Below are 20422 nucleotides of genomic sequence, written 5' to 3'. Positions count from 1 at the left end.
GGTCACCCCCAACTTATTTCTTTTCAGCTTATAAGCAGTTTTAGTTTGACTAACACTTTTACTAATTTATCCTTAATAATATTTTCTGACTCATCAAATTTTTCCAAATAAATTTCTTGACTTTCTCTTCATTCCATATTTGTTGTTAATTATTTCTTTTACAAAGAATTTTTTTAATTTATAATCTTTTGAAAAAAATTCAAGGGTATTTTAGTTATTTTAACAAAAGAATAGCTTATCAACACTTTTTTATCAAACACATGAACTGCTTATTATTAGTTTCAGCATTTTTATCCAAACACGTAAATGCTTATTTTAAAAATCAGTTTCAGCCCTTAAAAAAACTTTTCAGCACTTCAAACTTATCAGCTATTTATCACAGTGAATTCCTATCATTCTGCTTTAAATTCACGTTCTCATTAATTTCCTTTTCAAATACAAAACGAATGTACATAACATAGGAAATAAAAAACAACACTGACAGACTTAGGAAATAAAATTCGCATGCATTATCTCAACCAAAAAAGAAATGAAAATGACATGCATCATCATGTGATTTTTATTCCAAATCTTTTTAAATTGTTTACATAATTAATGTAACGTCTTTTAATATGACCATTAGAAAAAAAGAAATTGCCAAAATCTTGATTTACAAAACTATTTGAAATCTATTTTGAAAAAGAGGGAGTAAACTTGGACGGAAAGAATATAATTTAATCCAATCAAGCTACAAGTGTGTAATCAATACATTAATGAAACTATTATTAGGGGATGGGTTGCATTAATCATAGATTTTGAAACTGAAAAATGGAAATTATTTCAACTTCATTATTTAATTAACTTAATCATTTATTGGTGTCTTAAACCGATTCCTGTCTATTCACTGCCCCACAAAGACAACAAAAAAAGATAAAATTAATAGATTAATTTTATCTGATATGAGGTGAGGATCATCGAAAATAATCTCTGTATCTTCACAAGGTAGGGATAACTGGTAAGATCTGCGAACTGTTTAAATTATATATATTAATAAAAATATAAATTTTTATACGATCATGTCTTCATTAAAAATATTTTTCTTAATTTTAAAAATAAAACAAATTATCTTCTGCTACTAATAACTTCAAATTTTTAATTTTATTCTAGGTTCCCCTTCTCTAGGGGAGTCCTTGTGTATAGGAAGTGGCAGGGGCAGCCCGACGAATTTTGTGGCCTAAAGCCAAATTTTACGAGGGGTCTTAACTTTAATTTTTTTTTTTAATTATTTATTTGAAGTTTATTTTTTTAACTTTTCTTAGATATAAAGTTATTTAATTTTCTTCAAATCAGTAACTCCTAATAATTATTTCTCAATTGACATTACAGCTAATTCACTTAACCTTTCTTGTGACATTGTTGTTCCTGGGTAAGATTTTATAAATTTTAATTTTGAAAACTTCTTTCCGCTAAATCAATGGTAACTTGAGTTATGAAAATTATTCCATAAGCAATTTAGAATGTGTTAATATTAAAAAAATGGTGATTAGCATGAAAGAGAAACAAAGGGGAGGAGACACGTTTTGAATGGCTCGAAAATTGAAAAGATACTGTTCATTATTTTACTTACTCTTTTTTTCAAATCAAATTCTTAATTTTTATAGTATAAATATCCTCATACTATATTACCCTATTTCCTATTTCTGTGATTCTTTTGAATTTTAGACCAAGACACTCAATCTCTTGCTTCATTTCAAAAGAGAGAGATCTTTTTTAAGTTACAAAGAGAGCTTTCTTAGCTTGTAGATATCCGATCCCCTTGTTGTAAGTCTCTTTTTTTGCCTCAGTATATTCCCTTAAATTCTCAATTTTTTCTCATGTTTGTTTTGGTATAGCTTGATATTCATTTCAAAGATCACTTTTTGGCATCTGGGTACTTTGTTTTTTTCTTTTTAATTTTATGTTTGTGTGTTAATAGCTTGAAATTTATTCAAAAGATCATTTTTTGCCATCTGGGGTTGCCATGTTTCAACCTTTTCTTGATTCCCTTTTGTTATTTGCATGTTTTTTTTAACTTGTTTTTATTCTGCTTGGTATTTGATTTTTTATGTCTTAATAGCTTGAAATTTATTCAAAAGCTAATTTTTTTCCATCTGGAGTTCTCAAGTTTCAATCTTTTTTTGATTCCCTTTTGTTATTTACATGTACTTTCTCTTTTTTTGCTTGGATTTATTCTTCTTGGTTTTGGTTTTTGTAACTTTCTTTAATTGTTTGGTGTTTTTGATTCCTTTAGGAAGTTTCTTTATCTAAGCTCCTTATTTTGTCTTTGATTCAAATTTGTCATGCTTTTTTGAATTAAAGTTGTATGTCCTTTATTTCAAACCTTATACCTTTTTTTAGGTATAGTTTTGTAGTTGGAAGTTAGCCATTTGGTATTCCTTTATGACTTTAATACTCTGACCCTTTATTTTAAAAAAGTACTTTTTGTATAATTGGTTGGTATTTTGACAATTCTGATTGCAACAACTTTTGTGTGCTAAGGCAACTTGTTTGCTGTTATTTTCTAATTTCAGGCAATTTCTGGTGGAAAGCTGATTGTTTAAGGCATCACTGTTTCTGTTACATCACATTTCGAAAAAGTGTGTGCTTAGTTGATATTTGTTGACACAAAAAAAAAGATGGGAGATCATTTTGTGTTTTTGGTTGATCGGTTGCTAACTGAATCAACTTTGGAGGCTGCAATTGAAAGCAGAAACCAGAAACAGCTAGCATCATCGGCGACTAACGATCCAGTAGCTGATTGCTCTAGAGAGGAATCTGATCCTTTCATGACTCCTAGGAAGATGGTCGAATGCAGGATATGTCAAGATGAAGATGTGGATTCGAATATGGAGACTCCTTGCTCTTGCTGTGGTAGCTTGAAGGTTTGTTGAGCCTTGTTGCTATTCTTCAATCTCTATTTGTATATAGTATGCTATCTATATTGGATAGAGATGAGCTTTAAATTGAGCGACATGGAAAGTGGGGATTCATATCGCCGACCCCAACTTGCTTGGAATTGAGGCTTAGTTGTTGTTGTGTGCTATCTATTGGTGTTCTAATTTTTCTGTCATTGGAGCTAGTTTATGTTGTTAGTATTCACAGTTACTTTTTCTTGTTCCTACTACTCATATATTGGTGTGCCATTCGGTTACTTGTTTCCGCAGGCACATGTTATTTCTAATAAGCCATCTAGGAACTGGTTTTGTTTTATGACAAGTCTGGATGAATGAAAGATTTTGTTGATATAGTTACAAGTACGTTTTAGAGTTGTGTGCCTGTAGCTTTTTGTTCCTTCCATTATCGGTTTTGATTAACTTAAATGTTTGCAAGTTCAGGTTTAATTTCGTGATTACTTTCGGTGACAATTTATTACTGCAATATACTAGCCAAGCACTTGATTGTTTTACATCACAAAATCTCAAGATCCTGACTACGTTAGTCCTAATTAGATTTCAAAGTTTAAAGGAATCTGTATAGATCCTTGTCGTAAAATCGCACTTTATGACATGGATGGTGTTGAAAATACTCTAGAATCATCCCTCTACCTTTTCTTGGATTGGTCCCCTGGTGAGTTGGGGAAGGAGTAGTGCTGTTTCAACGCTCCTACAATGTGGAGCAAGTAAAAAACAAATAGGAGATTTAGAAAAATGAACGCTAATGTTTGGAATTTGTGAAGAAGCCAGACAATGAACTTTCAACTAGTTTTCTGTACAGATGCTTAATAGAGAAGATTGGTGATGTTGCTGCGTTTTTGGCTTTAGTTGGCATGAGAAATTCCTCTGTCTTTGAATCAGTTATCTTCTTATTCCTACCAACTTATCGTATATTCTACTGTAATTTTCCCAGTTCCAAGTAGTTTTAGAGTTTGTCATTTGCGAGACTTCTTAAACTTGACCAGTTGCCTCGCCAGAATGTGGTATTAAATGGAAGAGAAGTTGGGGGAAGCAGAAAAAGAGACCTTTGCTTCAGGATTTTCACTTGTGTACTTTCTTCAAAGTACTCTCTAATGTCTGATTCTCCTGTGATGCTCATATAATAACTTGTTGCATGTCATCTTAACTTTGATCTTGAGACTCTCCTACCTATTCTCCACTTGTCCCAAATTTCTTTATTTTCTTCTAAAAAATTTATTTTATCTTCTACTCATAATGTGTTCTGCAACTGCTTCACGGGATGCTTGGTTTTCTTTCAGTATGCACATCGGAGATGCGTGCAAAGGTGGTGTAATGAGAAGGGTGATACCATTTGTGAGATATGCCATCAGGTGGGCAACTTTTCTAAGTTTTCTTTATGTTAAACTTACAAGCTAAACGTGCGTTTGTACCAAAGCAACCTTTTCTCCATCCTTCCTGTTAGATGTATTACAATTTTGGTTCACTCCTGTCGTACAACATGTGCTTGGTTCTTCAGTTGATGTTGGTAATTAATATCCTTATGTTGGATTTGTGTCGATTACAGCCTTTTAGGCCTGGTTATACAGCACCACCTCCAATTTTTCGACTTGGAGGCATCCCGATGAATTTCAGGTATCCTTCTTCGTCTTTCTTGTTGTAATTATTAGGACGTCAAATATTCTGTTCCGTATTCCATATAGCTTTTAGCTTACCATGTTTATGGTGATTTAATCAGGGGAAATTGGGGAATTGTCAGAAGAGACTTGAATAATCCTCGTCTGATAGCAGTGGTTTCAACTGATCGCGATTTCATCAACTCTGACTATGATGACTATGCGGTTTCTACATCAAGAAGCATGATGTGTTGTCGTTCAGTTGCAATAATTGTATAATCTCTCTCTCTCTCTCTCTCTCTCTCTCTCTCTCTCTCTCTATATATATATATATATATATATATATATATATATATATATATATATTTGCATACATACTAGTGCATTTGATGTTGGCCGAACAAGATAAGCAAACACAAAATGATGAAAAGAGCACGTGGTTTTCTAATCACTAGAATTCGTGTCTGGCCAAACTTTATACAAACAAGTAAATCAATGTGATCCCCCACCACTTCTTGTGTTGGTTATAGTATCACTAACTCAATTGGAATTTGGAACAGTTTCTTTGTACTCCGCAAATGTGGAGATACCCTTTAGTCAAATTTCAACTTTATATGCAGCAATTTAATTCTCTCTTTTTGTTCTTTTCTTAACAGTTTATGCTGCTTCTAGTTTTACGGCACACTCTTCCCATCATAGTGAATCAAGGGGGGGACTATTCGTTCCCTTTGGTCATGGTAAGGTACTCGGCTAGAGAAAATGTGAATTCACATTGTCGTCCACTTGCACCAGATTGTATCTAACTTATTATCCTTTGCCCACAGCTACTAATGCTAAGGATTACCGGCATTGTTTTGCCTATCTACATCATAATGAAAGCAGTGACGTCTTGCCACAGACGCCAACACCAGCAGGTGAGTGATATAGCATCTTTTCTCTTAGGTTCCTCCCCAATATACTATGTCCGAGTAATTAAACTATTCATCCTTTCAATATAGGCTATTTTGCCCATCTCTTCGTCTGATGAAGAATCTGGCCCCGTGATACTGTCACATCAACCTCCTATCATCGACGCCCCTTGAAAGTACCAGATATACGTCAGGTCACGTTTACTCTACTATTATTACAGCGTCCTGCTCCATAAAAATTGCTGCAGAGAGGATGGATGAATGGGAAAAGAATACACATGCGCGTACTGCAGTTGGTGTTTCAGAATGTGAAGGATGGATCAGCTGTCAAAGAAGTTGTAGATTGAAAAAATATCCAATGTAGAGGCAGAGAAAAATTAAAAAATCAAAAAAGAAGAAACCAAGAAAAAAACAAGATTCCCTGTATCCAATTAGTAAGGTTTCAAGGTTGTAAATTAGTCAGAAATCTTTGTACAGTCAGTTAAGTTCAACTATGTATATGAACACATTGATGGAATAGAAAAGCTAGCCCAAAAAAAGTTGGTTTGCTTATGGTGAATGGTTAGTTTTTATAAATGACTTGTTTTTTCTTTTTTGAATTTAACCATCCTGTATCTGAAACTCACTGGTCCGACCGACCTGTATCAGTGCCCTACCTTTAACCATTCTGTATCTGAAACTCACTGGCCCGACATGTATTAGTGCCCTACCACCAAGGGAGAGAAAAATGCTTTAACCATTCTGTATCTGAAACTCACTGGTCCGACTAACCTGTATTAGTGTCCTACCCGCCAAGGGAGAGAAAAATGCTTTCCATTAAAGTCGGAAAGATTCTTTAGTTATAGAGCTCAAATCCGATACTTCTGGTTAGGTGAGAAAATTTTAACTATCTCACCGCACTCCTTGACAGTATATAAATGATCTACTCGTGCACAAGTTGCTTCAATGTATATTGTACGCAATCTTTTCTAGCATTTCTGAAATTGGTATGTCTATTTGCCTAACTTATGTATTATATCTAATTATTTGGGAAAGAAGAGACAATGTGAAGCCTTTAAGGAACCATGTAGTTCTATATAGAGAAAGTGTCAATTTTTATGTTGAAAGTGAAGGACTCATTCTTTGAGTGGTCAAGGGGGGAAGTTCCTAATTCCACTAACTCAAACATTAAAAACTTTGACTCGTTCAGCTCACCAAATAAATAAGCAAAAGATAGGATTTAAAAATAAAAGAAGGAAACTAAGGAGATTTAGGAGAAATTATTGATGTTGGTCTAGAAAAGTGGCTGACCAGCCTTATTCATAAATGAAATAAAGGACACAAGTCTCAAATTTAGGGCTTGGTTCCGGCCTTGTTTCGTAGTGAATTTATGGATTTGAATACTTAGATCGTTTAATATTTGCGGCACAAATTTATTTTGAACCTATTGGTCTTACAGCTTGTTTGGATGGTTGTTACCTATTGTATCGTATTGTATTGTTATTCCAGAACAATGTTTGTTTTAATTGTTTCATTAAAATTGGTTGTATTGTATTGCTAAATCCGTTGTTCCGGAACAATGAAAAATCCCATTTTTTAAAACAACCGATTTGGCGTGGTGGGATTGTTTCCTATTTTTCTTTCCAATTATGCCTTAACTTATTACTCCATAATTATATTTTACCCTTTATCTTCTTTTTTTTGTTTAAACTCTAAATCTCCAACCGATAACCCACTTTGTCTTTGTTCCTTTTTTTTTTCCAGAACTTTTGCCGCTTCCAACTATAACGTAAAAGGTGTTTTGTCGTTATTTTTTTATTTTTTCTCCTAATTTGATTTTATCTCCAATTCTAATTATCTTTGTTCTGTCAATTCTCGTTCCTTTCTTTATCATAGTTCTTTAACATCTTATTTTTTGTCTTATTATTATTATTATGATCCAGTTAGGAATGGAGTGTACTTATTATTATTTTTTTAAATAATATTAACTCGTTCCACCTATTTTGTTAGAATTTGCATGACTTTAATTGCTTAATCTATTTATAAGACATATTTGATGATAATTAGTAGAAAGAGATTTTCTTAAATTATTTTTATGCTTAATTCTTGATAAATTTAATATCTAAACAATTGAGGGTATTTTAGTAAACTTATCAGTTACAGTACAGTACGATACAGTTAAACCAAACAGCAAAATGTTATTTAACAACAGCAAACAATACAATCTGTCCAAACGTTGTATTTATAAAACGATACGGTACGATACAGTACAATACAATACATTATAAAACGATGGGTAACAATGATCCAAACGGAGTGTTAGTATCACAGGTAAGGGACCACCAAAGGATGTGGTGCAGCGGATGGGACTGCTCTTCCCTTAACCAGAGGTCTCGGGTTCGAGCCCTGGGTATGAAAAAATCCTTGATAGGGAGCGCTTCCTCCCGAAAGGGGCCCTACGCGGCGCGAATCCGGATATAGTCGGGCTCCAATGCGGGTACCGGACACCGGGTGGGAAACCAAAAAAAATCACAGGTAAGGGTGTTCATGGTTCGGTTTGGGTCGATTTTTCCCTAAAAAGAAACCAAACCAAGTAAATCGATTTTTCAAATATTGGAACCAAACCAAACCAATTAAGTCGGTTTTTTATCGATTTAGCTTTTGTCGGTTTTTCGATTTTTTCGGTTATTTATCGGGTTTTTTCTTAAATATGAGACATACACTTCCAAACGCATATTCTGGCGACTACATTCTCAATGTAACACTATTAAATCAATTGTTCTTTGAGAAATCTATCATTTACCAAGATATATTGATGATAATTTAATCAAATAGTGATGAATAATTTAAGTACTCAATTGAAAATCGATTATTTTTAACATGAAATAAATTCTTGTACTTAGCAAAAGAAAACTACCAATCAAACTAGAATATAGGCAAAGAGTTAGATTATTATAATAGCAAAGAACTAGACTAAAAATATAATTGCCTAATATATACCATAAAATTTTAGAAACTTTATATAAAAATATACATATATACAGGTGTAATAATAAATTTAAATAGCTATTTTTATAGCCGGTTTGGTTCGGTTTTTTCGGTTATTTTTTTATTAAAACCAAAACCAAACCAAAGCTAAAAAGTATCGGGTTTTTTAGTCGATTTGATTCGGTTTTCGGGTTTTTATGAACACCTTCACGGGCGGTTAAAATGACCGCCTTCAATTTATTAGACCTTGCTCCTTGCCTCGCTCCTTACTTTTTTTCTCTTTCTTTTTTGTGCATGAAACTCCTTTAACTCGGAGGCGTCTTATTTGAACTAAAAAAAAATTGTTTCACTTTTGACTTTTTTTTGTGTGATAATTTTGAAATTGTATAAGTAAAGAGAAAGAAATTCGCTCCTTCTGTTCTGGACATGATATTAATTATGAAAGGTGGATAATTGATCTATCATTACGTTGTCACAATCAATGTTTGTTGTTTAAAAATTGACTAGAAAAGAGATACAATTAAATCAGACTTTATCTTAAAAACGTAAGCTCGGATACTGTAAACATGAAGCGCTAAGAAATATCTCATAAATCATTACAACTTCCTCTATCAAATATTATTCTGAGAAATTCAATTTGTTTCAAAATATTGGGTGTGAGAAGAGAAAGAAAGACCCCAACTTGAACACAACATATAATCATTTGAGTTTTTTTTTTTAAAATTTTTAAAAAGCATCAAAATGTGCCCATTTTTTTTTCTTTCCTCTCCTTTCCTATCTCCTCTACTCTTGCATCAGCTAATCCTACATCAGAAAAAACAACGAATTTATTCTTGACCATGAATAACAAGCTCCTATAAATATGGTCATTGATGCACAAAACATTTTTAATTTCTTAGAATTCAACCAGTGTCAGCGAGCATTGCTTTTCCCCCCAAGAAACCCTTCATCTCAAAAATGCAAATATAAAGCCGCAGCTCCACTGAAAAAGAAGCCCAATCCATTGGGTGTGTTGGACCTATAGTCCGTCACCTTGTCCAAGATCGACATATATTTTACAAAAAATATAGTTAAAATAGCACGGGCTAGCTAGTTTTTGGATTGGTCATTCAAAAATAGCCAACATTTGCAAAGTCATTGAAAAATAGCCACTATTTTGCTGCAACAGGGACCGGTCCAGCATAATATTCTGGAGATCGGTGGATTGGTTAATGTGATTGTTTGAGAACTAAATATATCGTAGTGTTTTATTAATGGTTAACTGGATAAAGTTAAGTTGTAGTCCCGAAGAAATATGTGATTAAACTTTATGCAATTCGTTATATCAAAATTTTAACTATTAAAATGAAATAAATGTCTAACACGTTTGATTGGTTAATGTGATTGTTTGACAACTAAATATATCGTAATGTCTAAAACGCGATTATTCTTCTTTGACATTTTTTCTAAATTATTTTAAATTTTCATAAAGCAATATCTTTTAGTGGTAATTAGCTATCTATAGATACCATTTGCTATATTATGGATTGTAGATACGTTTTCTGTTGTTATAAGATATATTTGATGTATTTAAGCTACTGTATTCATGAATACAGTAGCATTTCTAGGCGTGAATCAGGGAAGTCCAGCTAATCAGTTATTGTATTCGAGTGTATTCGACTGTATTCATGGCGTGAAACATGAGATTACAACTCGATAGATTATTGTATTCGACTGTATTTACGACGTGAAACAGGGGATTATACTATTTTTAAAAGGAAAGTGAATCATTTAACATAATCGACTCCTGATACAACTCAACAAGCTCAATTATAATACACAAATTTTGTATTTTCAGTTATAAAAAAGATTCTCAACCAAAAAATACCCCAAAAACATAGCAATCTTCAGAGAAATTATATAATACATCTGAATACATAAATTATATTAATTAAAAAAAATATATGAATACATTGCATGGCATATAGCGAGATAGTGAGTACAATGAAATACATAGAATACAGCGGGATACATTGAAATACAATAAAATAAAAGACATTGAATACAATGAAATACATGGAATACAGCGAGATACATTGAATTAAAATGAAAAAAAAAGACAATGAATACAATAAAATACATGAAAATACAGCGTGATACATTGAAAATATATTGAAATATATTAACAGAAAATCAAGTTGCTCAGCCCCAAATTGAATTTCTAGACGTGCTCGATAACCTTCCCAGTTTTATTATCAACAAATTGAATCCTCATATATTGCGGCAGCTTTCCTTGAAGATCAAGTTCAACCTTAACCCTAGCTGTGCTAGGTCTAGACCTTTCTTGCGTGGCCTTATCAATAGCAATGGATCTGTGATTTCTTCTCGAACAACATAGGCGGTAGATTCGGAAACGAGATCCAAACAAAGGCTCTTGAAGTCTCTTCTTTAGGGTTAAATCCAATAGTCCATGGAAATAATCTAAACTGATTTCTTTCCCATTCAAGGATATGTAGTTAACAGATTTAGCCACTGCAAGAACATAGTCATCATATCTGTCGAATCTAATCAAAATATGTCTTCTTGCAAGCCATCCAATAAGGCATCGTCCATTGTAAACTTTACAGCACAAGAATTTGATACAGCGTGATATATAGAATTTGAGCACAAGAGCTTGATGTAATCCCTCCTCTTTAGTGAACTGATTAATCTCGTCCATTGTAAACTTTATTGTGGCTACACCATGCACGATATCAACATGTTTCAAATCTGTTTTTGTTGAAATTTGGGCAAGTTGTTTTGATTCCAATAACGTTGCACATGTTGTGTTAGGAGTAGTATTTTTGTTCGTCTCTCCCACAGCTTGAAGCTGGGGAGAGGGCTGCGCATCCATGGCAGCATTTTAGTTACCATGTCGCCCTAGAGAGAGAGGAGAGAGGAGAGAGGAGAGAGGAGAGAGGAGAGAGCGTGTGGTTTTTGACTAATGATAGGTGATGTGGGTGAGAGGAATTTTGAGATTGAGAATCGTGTTTTCAGGGAATGGGGAAGAGAATGACATGTATCAAAATAGATAGAGAAAGAAAATAGTGTACCTGAATAGCGTATTTAGTGGCTTAGGGGTAGGAGGTAACCAAAATTAAATATTTTGCTATAAATATTAAAAGGTATCTATAAAATATAATTTTTTAAAATAGTATTTATTTAAAAGAAATAAAGTGTTAACTTTTGCATAATTACCCTTACAATACGTGTAACAACATAGCATATAACGGAGAAGAAAGGGGTCAATTTTATTATGTAGTACAATTTATAAATTTTTCTGGGCATCATAATTTCTCAAAAATTAATATGCTAATAATTAATTTAGAAATTATCCCTCTTTTCTATGAGAAAAATATTTATAAATAGTATTATTAGGTTAATTAATAGAATTTGTTTATTTAGATTATATACTTATTTGTAATGTAATATATGAAGTTTACTCACATAAAAAAATATTAGAACATATTTATCAATTAACAAACTGGTCACTCCTAATTAGTCCCTAGGTTCTTCTTCCGTCGTTCTTCATCATCTTCCCCAACAAAACCTTCTCCATATCTCTGGTTTTTTCCAGTATAACACACCCATTCGAGCCCTTCCCCAAATTTTTGGTCAACGCACCGGATCTAGTCTGACCGGATCCGATACAGATCCCACACCCTTACCCGTGTCAGTGTCGTGTCGACACGGGGGTACGGCACCGAAATTGCCGTGTCCGAGCAATCAGATATCGTGGCAGAAGTCAATCAAGGTGATATTTCTTCAACTGTGGAAGAGATGGAAGAACAAAGCAGAACAGATACTGGTAATATCAGAAAGAGGAAAAAGGGTTCTGAAGATCCTACACATGAAAAGAGTGAAAAGAGAGTGAGATTCTCTGGTCATGTTCAGATTTTCCCTTTATCCGGTGATCCAAGTCATGAAACCGAGGAAGAAAATTTACTGCGTGGAAAACGATTCTCGAAATTAGAAGATGAAATTGTCAAAGAGGCTGTTCATAACTACATAGATATACATAACTTGGGCGAACAAGGGCTGCAAAAGATCTTGAACTCTAGATCTAATCCTGAAGTAAAAGGCTGCTGGAAAGAAATAGGGAGCGCTATACCCTACAGGCCTTATACTGCGGTTTATTATCGTGCACAGGTCTTGTTCCGAAGGAGTGAGACGCGTAAATGGACTGAAGAAGAGTACGAGATGGTACGAAAATTCCACAAAGAGCACGGGAACAATTGGATGGCTGATGAACTTGGAAAACATCGGTTTCATGCGAAGGCTAAAACTGGCCAATAAGAAGAAAGGACAATGGAGTCAGGAGGAATACCAGACTTTGTTTGATTTAGTAAACACCGATCTGAAACTGAAGCTTTCTGAAGAGAAGAAATCTAAGCATGGGATGTTACGGGATAATATTGCCTGGGGCGCCATAAGTGACAGATTGTCCACAAGAACTGATGCAATTTGCTGCTTGAAGTGGTATGACCAATTAACATCACCCATGGTGGCCAAAGGTGAATGGGCAGATACTGATGACTATCGCCTAGTTGATGCACTTTTTGCATAGAGGATGTGGACTGGGACAATCTTCTTGACCACAGGCCTGGCGAGATATGTCGAAAGAGATGGAACCAAATGGTTCTTCACATAGGTCAACATGGAAACAAGTCATTTGCTGAACAAGTAGAAGTTCCAGCTAAGAGATACCGTCCAGAATTGGTCCAAGTAAGAGAGGCTTGGGATAGTAAACCAGTTATTCCATGATCCGAATTATTGTAGGCTTGTAGCAATAACCGCATTTCCCTTACATGTGGAGTTGTATCATCTACGATGTTGGTTAACAATGAGGAAGCTGAAAGTTGTAGCAAAAATGGTGCGCTGGGAAATTACCAGATTTGTGGTAAAGTGGTTCCTCGCTGATATTGGGTAGGTTACACAAGTTAGCTTCTTCACTGTATATTCTTATAGTTTTCACTACTTTGGTGAAGTTTGTAAAACACACTCAAGTTTATGAAGATATGCCGTCTATATCTCGTATTAGTAGATTGAAAGAGATTCTGTATTTTATTTTGTATAGTGCAACTAAAGCTCTGTTCAAATTTGTGTTCTACTGCAGATGTATTGCAAGAATGATACTAGAGGTTTTAGGTAATGGATCATTCATACTAGAAAAGAGATACAGACTTTATCTTAAAAATGTAAGCTCAATCAATGAGAAGGAGGATACTGTAAACATGAAGCGCTAAGAAATGTCATAAATCATTACAACTTCCTCTATCAAATATTATTCTGAGAAATAGAATTTGTTTCAACTTTTATGTATTAAAGGGTGTGAGAAGAGAAAGAGAGGACACCAACTTGAACACAACATATAATCATTTGAGGGGTTTTTGTTTTTGTTTTTAAAACATCTAAATGTGCCATTTAATATCATATCCCAGCAAAAACTAAAAGCACTAGGTCTTCCCCAATTTCTCGGTACCGCCACTGGTGAAAGGTAACTAGTACCCGATGGAATAGTCAAGGTGCGTAAGCTGGCCTTGACACCACCAGTCAAGGTGCGTAAGCTGGCCTTGACACCACCAATGTCCAAAAAGTATGAACATAGTGGGACAGATCTATTCATTATCAGCATAACCTGTGTAATTGACTTGTGAATGGCATTCCACAAACAAGACCAAATAGCACCCGTGACCTTTCTCAACTTAAAAAGGGCAGTCCGGTGCACTAAGCTCTCGCTATGCACAGGGTCCGGAAAAGGGCCAGACCACAAGGGTCTAATGTAGGCAGCTTTACCTTCCATTTCTACAAGACGTTTCCACGGCTTGAACCTATGACCTCCTGGTCACATAACAGCAACTTCACCAGTTACGCCAAGGCTCTCCGTATGTGACCTTTCTCAACTTGCAGAATAAAAAACATACAATGTAAATCTGTACACCCTGTCTGGGAAAAATAGGCAAATGAAAGAAGTATATGAATTTCCAGTACATGTGATACAATACAATCCCCTCAACTTGTTCTCTATAAAGCCTCATTTGACTTGTTTATCAACTATAATTACAGTGATGCGCGCATCTCTTCCGTTTAACAAACTCAGTTCCAGCTTCTTCGTGGCCTGAAATGTTCCGGTAAGAGAAAAAAAGATAAGAATATCAACCTACCATAAGTAGAAACTCCTATAATCTCTATCCTACATATCAATTATATTGGCTCTTTTTATACCTACAAAATAATCATATATTCTTTAAAGAGTATATATATTTATACTTCCGATTCTTTTGTCGTGAGCGCCAGATGTAGGCAAGCGCTCCAAACGCACAGCTCGCAACTGCAATAGCCAATGCAGCTCCCACTGGAACCACAACTGCATTTGTCGAGGCTACCAACTCTTCGGTAACTATTTTTTCGGTCTTACCACCGCCTTGCTGTTCATTGTCCTTGTAAAGAGTTACTAGTTCTTTCCCGTAGTAACTGACCAAAAACTTGAAGACCTCGTCCTCATCCCAATCGATCTTATTATTTTCCTTACTTGTTTTGCTTGGGCTGAGATAACACGAGGAGCAAAGCTGTTTCGGAGGCCAAATAGCTTTTGGAAATTCAGGATCGCCAGTTCCAAGGGACGCTTCTTCTTTTATTAGTCTTTTGTTGACCTTGTTGTGAGCACTCCACAACCAGAGAGCAAAATTACGTGCTTTCTTGAACGGAGTAGACACGCTGAAAATTAGGAATATTCAAACAGAACAGTTACCATTGCCTGACTCGGATTAGCAGATATCAAAAAGGTAATGCTCGAAAAGAATAAGTTGAGAAACAAAAAGAATCTCAATAGCATTTTACCTCGAGCACATTTCGTAAAAGTGTTGCCGACACTCCTCACAAACAAAAAAGTTGTGTATAAAATCACATGTACTTCTAAATGCCATGTTGCTTTCTCCGTCCTCCACTCTTACGGAGAGTGAATGTAACAAAACCCACAAACCGCAACTGCAAGAGAAACAACCGTCATGGGGCTAAGGAAACCGCTAGAGCAAATTTTATCTATACAACAACTCTACTAAAGTTTTGAACGTATCATGTTAATAGAAGCATATTATCACTGAACGATCAAACTTCAGCCTTTCTCTTTGATTGACCTGTTGTATGTCGTGCTAGTTATCAAATTAGATATGGAAAGACAAAAGACGGTGGAAATAAGCGGAAGAAAGTCATCAGCAATCTAAAAAAGCATTTTAACGAGTGACAAACAGTAGCGTGTAGAAGCATGTGCAGGAATCAATCCCTCTATTTGCCTGTGCATATTTTTTTGGTACAGTTTTTAGCGAATATACAATCACGAAATTTGTAACACGTATGAAGAAAAGACTACATGAATGATCCATTACCTAAAACCTCTAGTATCATTCTTGCTGCCACGACAATACATCTGCAGTACAAAACAGATTTTCATAAACAAATTTTGAACAGCTTTAGTTGCACTATACAAAATATGAAAATAAAATACAGGATCTCTTTCAATCTAATAATACTAGATATAGATGGCATGTCTTCATAAGCTTAAGTGTTTCACAAACTTCGCCAAAGTAGTGAAAATTAGAGTCCCTCGACAAGCTTTTGTCCTGATTGGCACTTTGCAATTTTCATTTAATTTTTGAAGTACAAATATTCTATTATGAGTAATTCTTTTTTACCATGGTTTCAGAGAAACAGTTTTTACATTACCATCACTTCTGTTAACAGTAAGTATTACATCATAAATTACCATCACTTCTGTTGACAGTAAGTTTTACATAATAAATACTCCATCTTTGTTGCAGAAGTTGTTATTGAATTAACAAAAGAAATCAAGATACGCCAACCACTTCTTTCGATAAGAAAACAGAAACAGAAAAAATCTAAAGAAAATAGGAGTTCTTTGGAGTGGGGCAAGGGGAAGAGGTACTTAAAAAATGTATAACTGAATAATACTAGATGCATCAGCTACAGTAAAGAAGCTAAATTATGTAACCTACCCAATATCCGCGAGGAACAATTTTACCACAAATCTGGTAATTTCCCAGCGCGCCATTTTTGCTACAACTTTCAGCTTCCTCATTGTTAACCAACATCGTAGATGATGGACAAAGATCATCAAAGTTAACAAGTACATCTGCACTCCCCTTCCGGCACCTATTATAAGTATACAACTCCAGATGTAAGGGAAATGCGGTTATTGCTAAAAGCCTACAATAATGCAGAAAAGCACCGAAGAATAGGAGAAAACCTCCTAGAAGGGTGATGAGCAACCAAAAGCTGAAGAAACTTTATAAGTGATGCCCGAGTTTCTGGTTTAATCATCTGCACGGATTGAGGACTAACACCATAAAAAATAAGTTGGTCGTACATAAAACTATAGATCTAACAAAGACAGAGGATTCATTCCTTTACCTTGTGGTCTAAAATAATACTAAAGGCAGTAGATGTTGCCTCCTCAACATCATCGATAGCTTTGGCAATCTTCACAAGCAAAAGTTGCAGGAGTAAGAAGAAGTATATAAGAGGCAGCTTAAATTTCGTTTATGTAAGAATCCAAAGTTATGCTCTAGTAACCTGGCCAGGATCTGAAGTGTTTGTCTGAAGATGCTCGTTCTCGTACTTCCCATCATCCAAGCCATATGAGCTGAGAGTTTAAATACGACAGAAAGAAGAATGCAGAAGCTAGTCAAAGACAGATAAGATAATAACTTTCAAGTGAAGGAGCATCTTATCATGCAGTAGTACACAATGAACGATAACGTGAGCAATAGCTTGTGATAGAATACACTGCACTTTTACATTCTTCATAGGGAGAACCTCAACTTCAGTTACATTCATATTATATATATATACATATATATATATATATATATATATATATATATATATATATATATATTTGTACTACATATATTTGTATTAGTAATTTTATTATTGCATCATTGTCATGGAGAAAGGTGAGATTACCAATCTATTGTTAATAGCTCGTACATCTTTGTCGGGTAGTTTAGAAGTTGAAACTATTATTTTTCTTTTAATTTCAAGATCCAACTGAAATCCCACAGGACATAGCCTATAGTATTGTGGTTGTTGAATTCAAGTAAAAGGAGAGAAGACCGAAACATTATGTCAAATTTGATGATGCAGGGATCTCTTTTGTCACGCAGTTCATGATATATATAAAGCCCCAAGCCTCCCTATCGCTCCCTAATTACTCCAACTAAACAGAAGGAAAGAACCTATAAACAACAATCATTTATACCTTCCCAATTGTTTGTTGATCCAGCCAAGCAAGACATCAGCAGTTCGTCCATTTTCAATCAGAATTATTTCACTCTTTTCTTGTTTTGGACCCCAACCACCACTAACAAACTTCTTAGGAGGGCCCCAAAAAAGCATCGGGTAACGATCCACGGAGAACTTGTCACAAAGCTTAGAATTTATCTGTGCTGCCAAGAAGGTGATAAGTGATGGGAATAAATCAGTTAGGTTAAGTAGAAGTGTGAAAGAGCATAACTCATGGTTTTACATATGATACGAAACAACTTTGAAATCATAAAGACCTAAGCAAAGATGAACAGTTTTCATTAACGCAGGAAATCATCAGAAAAAAGGAAAAGGTATCAATGTGCTTCCTAATGGCGTAGAATAACATATCAAGTAAAAGAAGAAGATTATCTATAATATAGAACATTTTCTTAGAAGCATAAAGAAAGCATAGAGCAATACCGTCGATGCACAATCTACCCTCGTCATTAATATGATTCCTGGATAACTAGCATCTGCCCCGTTGAAGAGTCTTGCAACTTTTTCATATTGTGGCTGCAAAATTATTGCTACTTCTATGAGAAACATTACAGCAAAAAACTATTCCGTCTATCCCAGTTTACCCACTTACCATTTGGAAACATGACTTCAACATCATTTGTTTTTTTAAGTCTTTATTTTCTTTTAACTTCTAAGTTTTCGCTTTTTATCTGTTCTGTTAGTATCTTTATGCATTTATTAGTCTATGGGTATTACTTTATAAATATAAGACCTAACAGCCTCTCTGCCTTCTTAAAGGAAGGGGTAAGGTCTGCCTACACTCTACCCTCCTCAGACCCCACTTGTGGGACTACATTGGGTATGTTGTTGTTGTTGTAATGTTCAAATCTACATTGAAACGTGTCAAAGTCTGACTCTTGTAATTTGAATCCGATCATCAATTTTGGGATAGAGGTAATACCTTATAATTTCTACAAGCGGGACACCTGCAAGACAAGTAAAAGTGCTTCAATACAACGAAATATCTGCAAACAGACTCTGGCAACTTCAAGATCAATCAGTTGATGACTACAAAGTTAAAACACAAGTAAAGGTAATGTTTTACGTTTTCCCTCGATTAAGACAAACAGCATTACTGAATTCATTTATCTTTTCTACTAGCTTAGAACTTCATTGCAAAACAAGTTGACTAAAGAATGCTAAGAGAATATCAAACCAACGGTTGCGAAAACCAGTGAATAACCTTCAATTCTTAGTTTGGTGAAATAAAAAGAACATAACCAACTATTTATTGATTGAAGTTTAACCATAATGAAAGATTTTACCAACCAGCACATGCTTCCTTTAGACCAACAAAGCAAGTTTTTTTAGTCAAACCAAACCCTCCAGATTCACAAAGCTACAATCTCTGTATTTTTATTTTCAAACAGTCTCTGTATTACTGATCAAAAAAGAAATCGAAAACCTAATATCTTTTATCAGAAAAAAAATTTAAAAAACTGTGATCTTTGATCTAAAAAGAAAAAAAGCTACAATCTTTGTATTCCCCTCAAAACCTATAAACTACACCAAGTAACAGAAACAAATTAAGAAGTTCCCCAGAGCAAAGACTTTATATACAAACTACCTACAATATGTACATCCCAGAATTTGCTACAAAAAAGATGTTATTTTTACATTAAATCAATAGTCCAGCAAAAAAAATTCTAAAATGGGCCATCAAATTTCAGTCATAACCCCAAGAGTACAACTAACTCATCCATAAAATCCCATTTACAAAACAAACCTGAAAAAAAAAAGATTTATTTATTTTACTTAGTCTCCACCAAACAAACATGGTTCCTCCAAGAAACATTTACTTGATTCTTAAAACTCCAATAAAGAAATAGACACAAAATTAAAATTAAAAAAAAAACTATATGAACTGACCAGTGAGCAAAGAATTCAACAATGGCAAAAGGGGCAGGAGTTTCCTTAAGAACAGAATCAAAGTTGGTAGCATTTAAATCAATAGCAAAGTCACCATCTTTGCTATTTTCATTTATTATTGATCGAAAAATCACACGTTGAGATCCACTTGATATTGAAACTGATTGTTCAAAGCTTGAAAATAATAGAATCAAGAATAGCAAAAATATAGGAAAAAGAGTCATGACCAAAATTTTGTGTAAAGTGAAAGAAAAAAAAAGGTTAAATGTCAAAAAAAAATTACAGAAATGGGGGGAGAAAGAGACAAAGATGAAGGTCAAATTTGAGTTATAGAAGTTTCAGAGATTTAGGGGAAGATTTTGATCTGATTTTGGTAATAACTAAAGAAAGTACATTTTTTAAAGGATTTGTCAGTACAAGTACCAAATGCCACTTTCTTTTTGGTTAGTTGAGCAATTTTTATTTTTTTGTTTATTTTCTTGGTCAGTTTGTACTTTGCAACTTTTTTAGTGGGCGTTGGTAAAAAAAATTTAAAAAAAAGTGAAACAAAATTTCAATGAAAATGATATTTGAAAGTTAGAGTTGTGTTTGGATATGAATATAATTTTGGGTTGTTTTTGAAGTTTTGTAAGTGATTGTAATGATACGACTAGTCGTTTTAAGCATTTACACTCTGCTCGGTGGTTTGAGGGCATCAGTAGCTCCGTATGATGTATTATGACTTATGCGAATCGTCGGTTTTGGTTTTCAGGTTATTCGGAATTGATTTGGAAGAATGATTCTCAACTAAGAA

At 34.3% G+C, this 20422-nt stretch overlaps 2 protein-coding genes and 1 pseudogene across 5 annotated transcripts; 2 read left to right on the top strand and 1 right to left on the bottom strand.

The window, feature by feature from the left end:
* Positions 1-1645: 1645 nt before the first annotated feature.
* LOC109217501 lies at positions 1646-5992 on the top strand. 2 transcript variants are annotated; one of them, XM_019381756.1, is made up of 8 exons: positions 1646-1800; positions 2550-2900; positions 4211-4282; positions 4477-4544; positions 4648-4798; positions 5182-5262; positions 5350-5439; positions 5524-5992. In XM_019381756.1, the coding sequence occupies exons 2-8, from the start codon at positions 2655-2657 to the stop codon at positions 5605-5607; spliced, it is 792 nt and encodes a 263-aa protein (XP_019237301.1). In that variant the 5' UTR covers positions 1646-1800; positions 2550-2654; the 3' UTR covers positions 5608-5992. The 2 variants fall into 2 exon arrangements, with proteins under 2 accessions (XP_019237301.1, XP_019237302.1); XM_019381757.1 differs by lacking the exon at positions 1646-1800 and adding an exon at positions 1841-1909.
* Positions 5993-11884: 5892 nt separating this feature from the next.
* LOC109217500 lies at positions 11885-13700 on the top strand (annotated as a pseudogene).
* Positions 13701-14298: 598 nt separating this feature from the next.
* On the bottom strand, positions 14299-20016 carry LOC109217498 (sulfhydryl oxidase 2-like). 3 transcript variants are annotated; one of them, XM_019381754.1, is made up of 12 exons: positions 19630-20016; positions 18662-18686; positions 18163-18255; positions 17696-17877; positions 17008-17077; positions 16846-16914; positions 16682-16755; positions 16431-16587; positions 15804-15844; positions 15259-15405; positions 14644-15135; positions 14299-14536 (listed from the first exon to the last, which is right to left on the bottom strand). In XM_019381754.1, exons 1-11 carry the CDS (start codon positions 19851-19853, stop codon positions 14655-14657), a joined length of 1563 nt encoding a protein of 520 aa, XP_019237299.1. In that variant the 5' UTR covers positions 19854-20016; the 3' UTR covers positions 14299-14536; positions 14644-14654. The 3 variants fall into 3 exon arrangements, with proteins under 3 accessions (XP_019237299.1, XP_019237300.1, XP_019237298.1); XM_019381755.1 differs by having other exon boundaries at positions 14689-15135; XM_019381753.1 differs by having other exon boundaries at positions 14299-15135.
* Positions 20017-20422: the final 406 nt, after the last annotated feature.

The sequence above is a fragment of the Nicotiana attenuata genome, unplaced genomic scaffold (assembly GCF_001879085.1).
Source record: "Nicotiana attenuata strain UT unplaced genomic scaffold, NIATTr2, whole genome shotgun sequence".
NCBI classification, from domain to species: Eukaryota; Viridiplantae; Streptophyta; class Magnoliopsida; order Solanales; family Solanaceae; genus Nicotiana; species Nicotiana attenuata.
The sequence above is the reverse complement of the archived record's forward strand: the minus strand, read 5'-3'. Positions and strand labels throughout refer to the sequence as shown.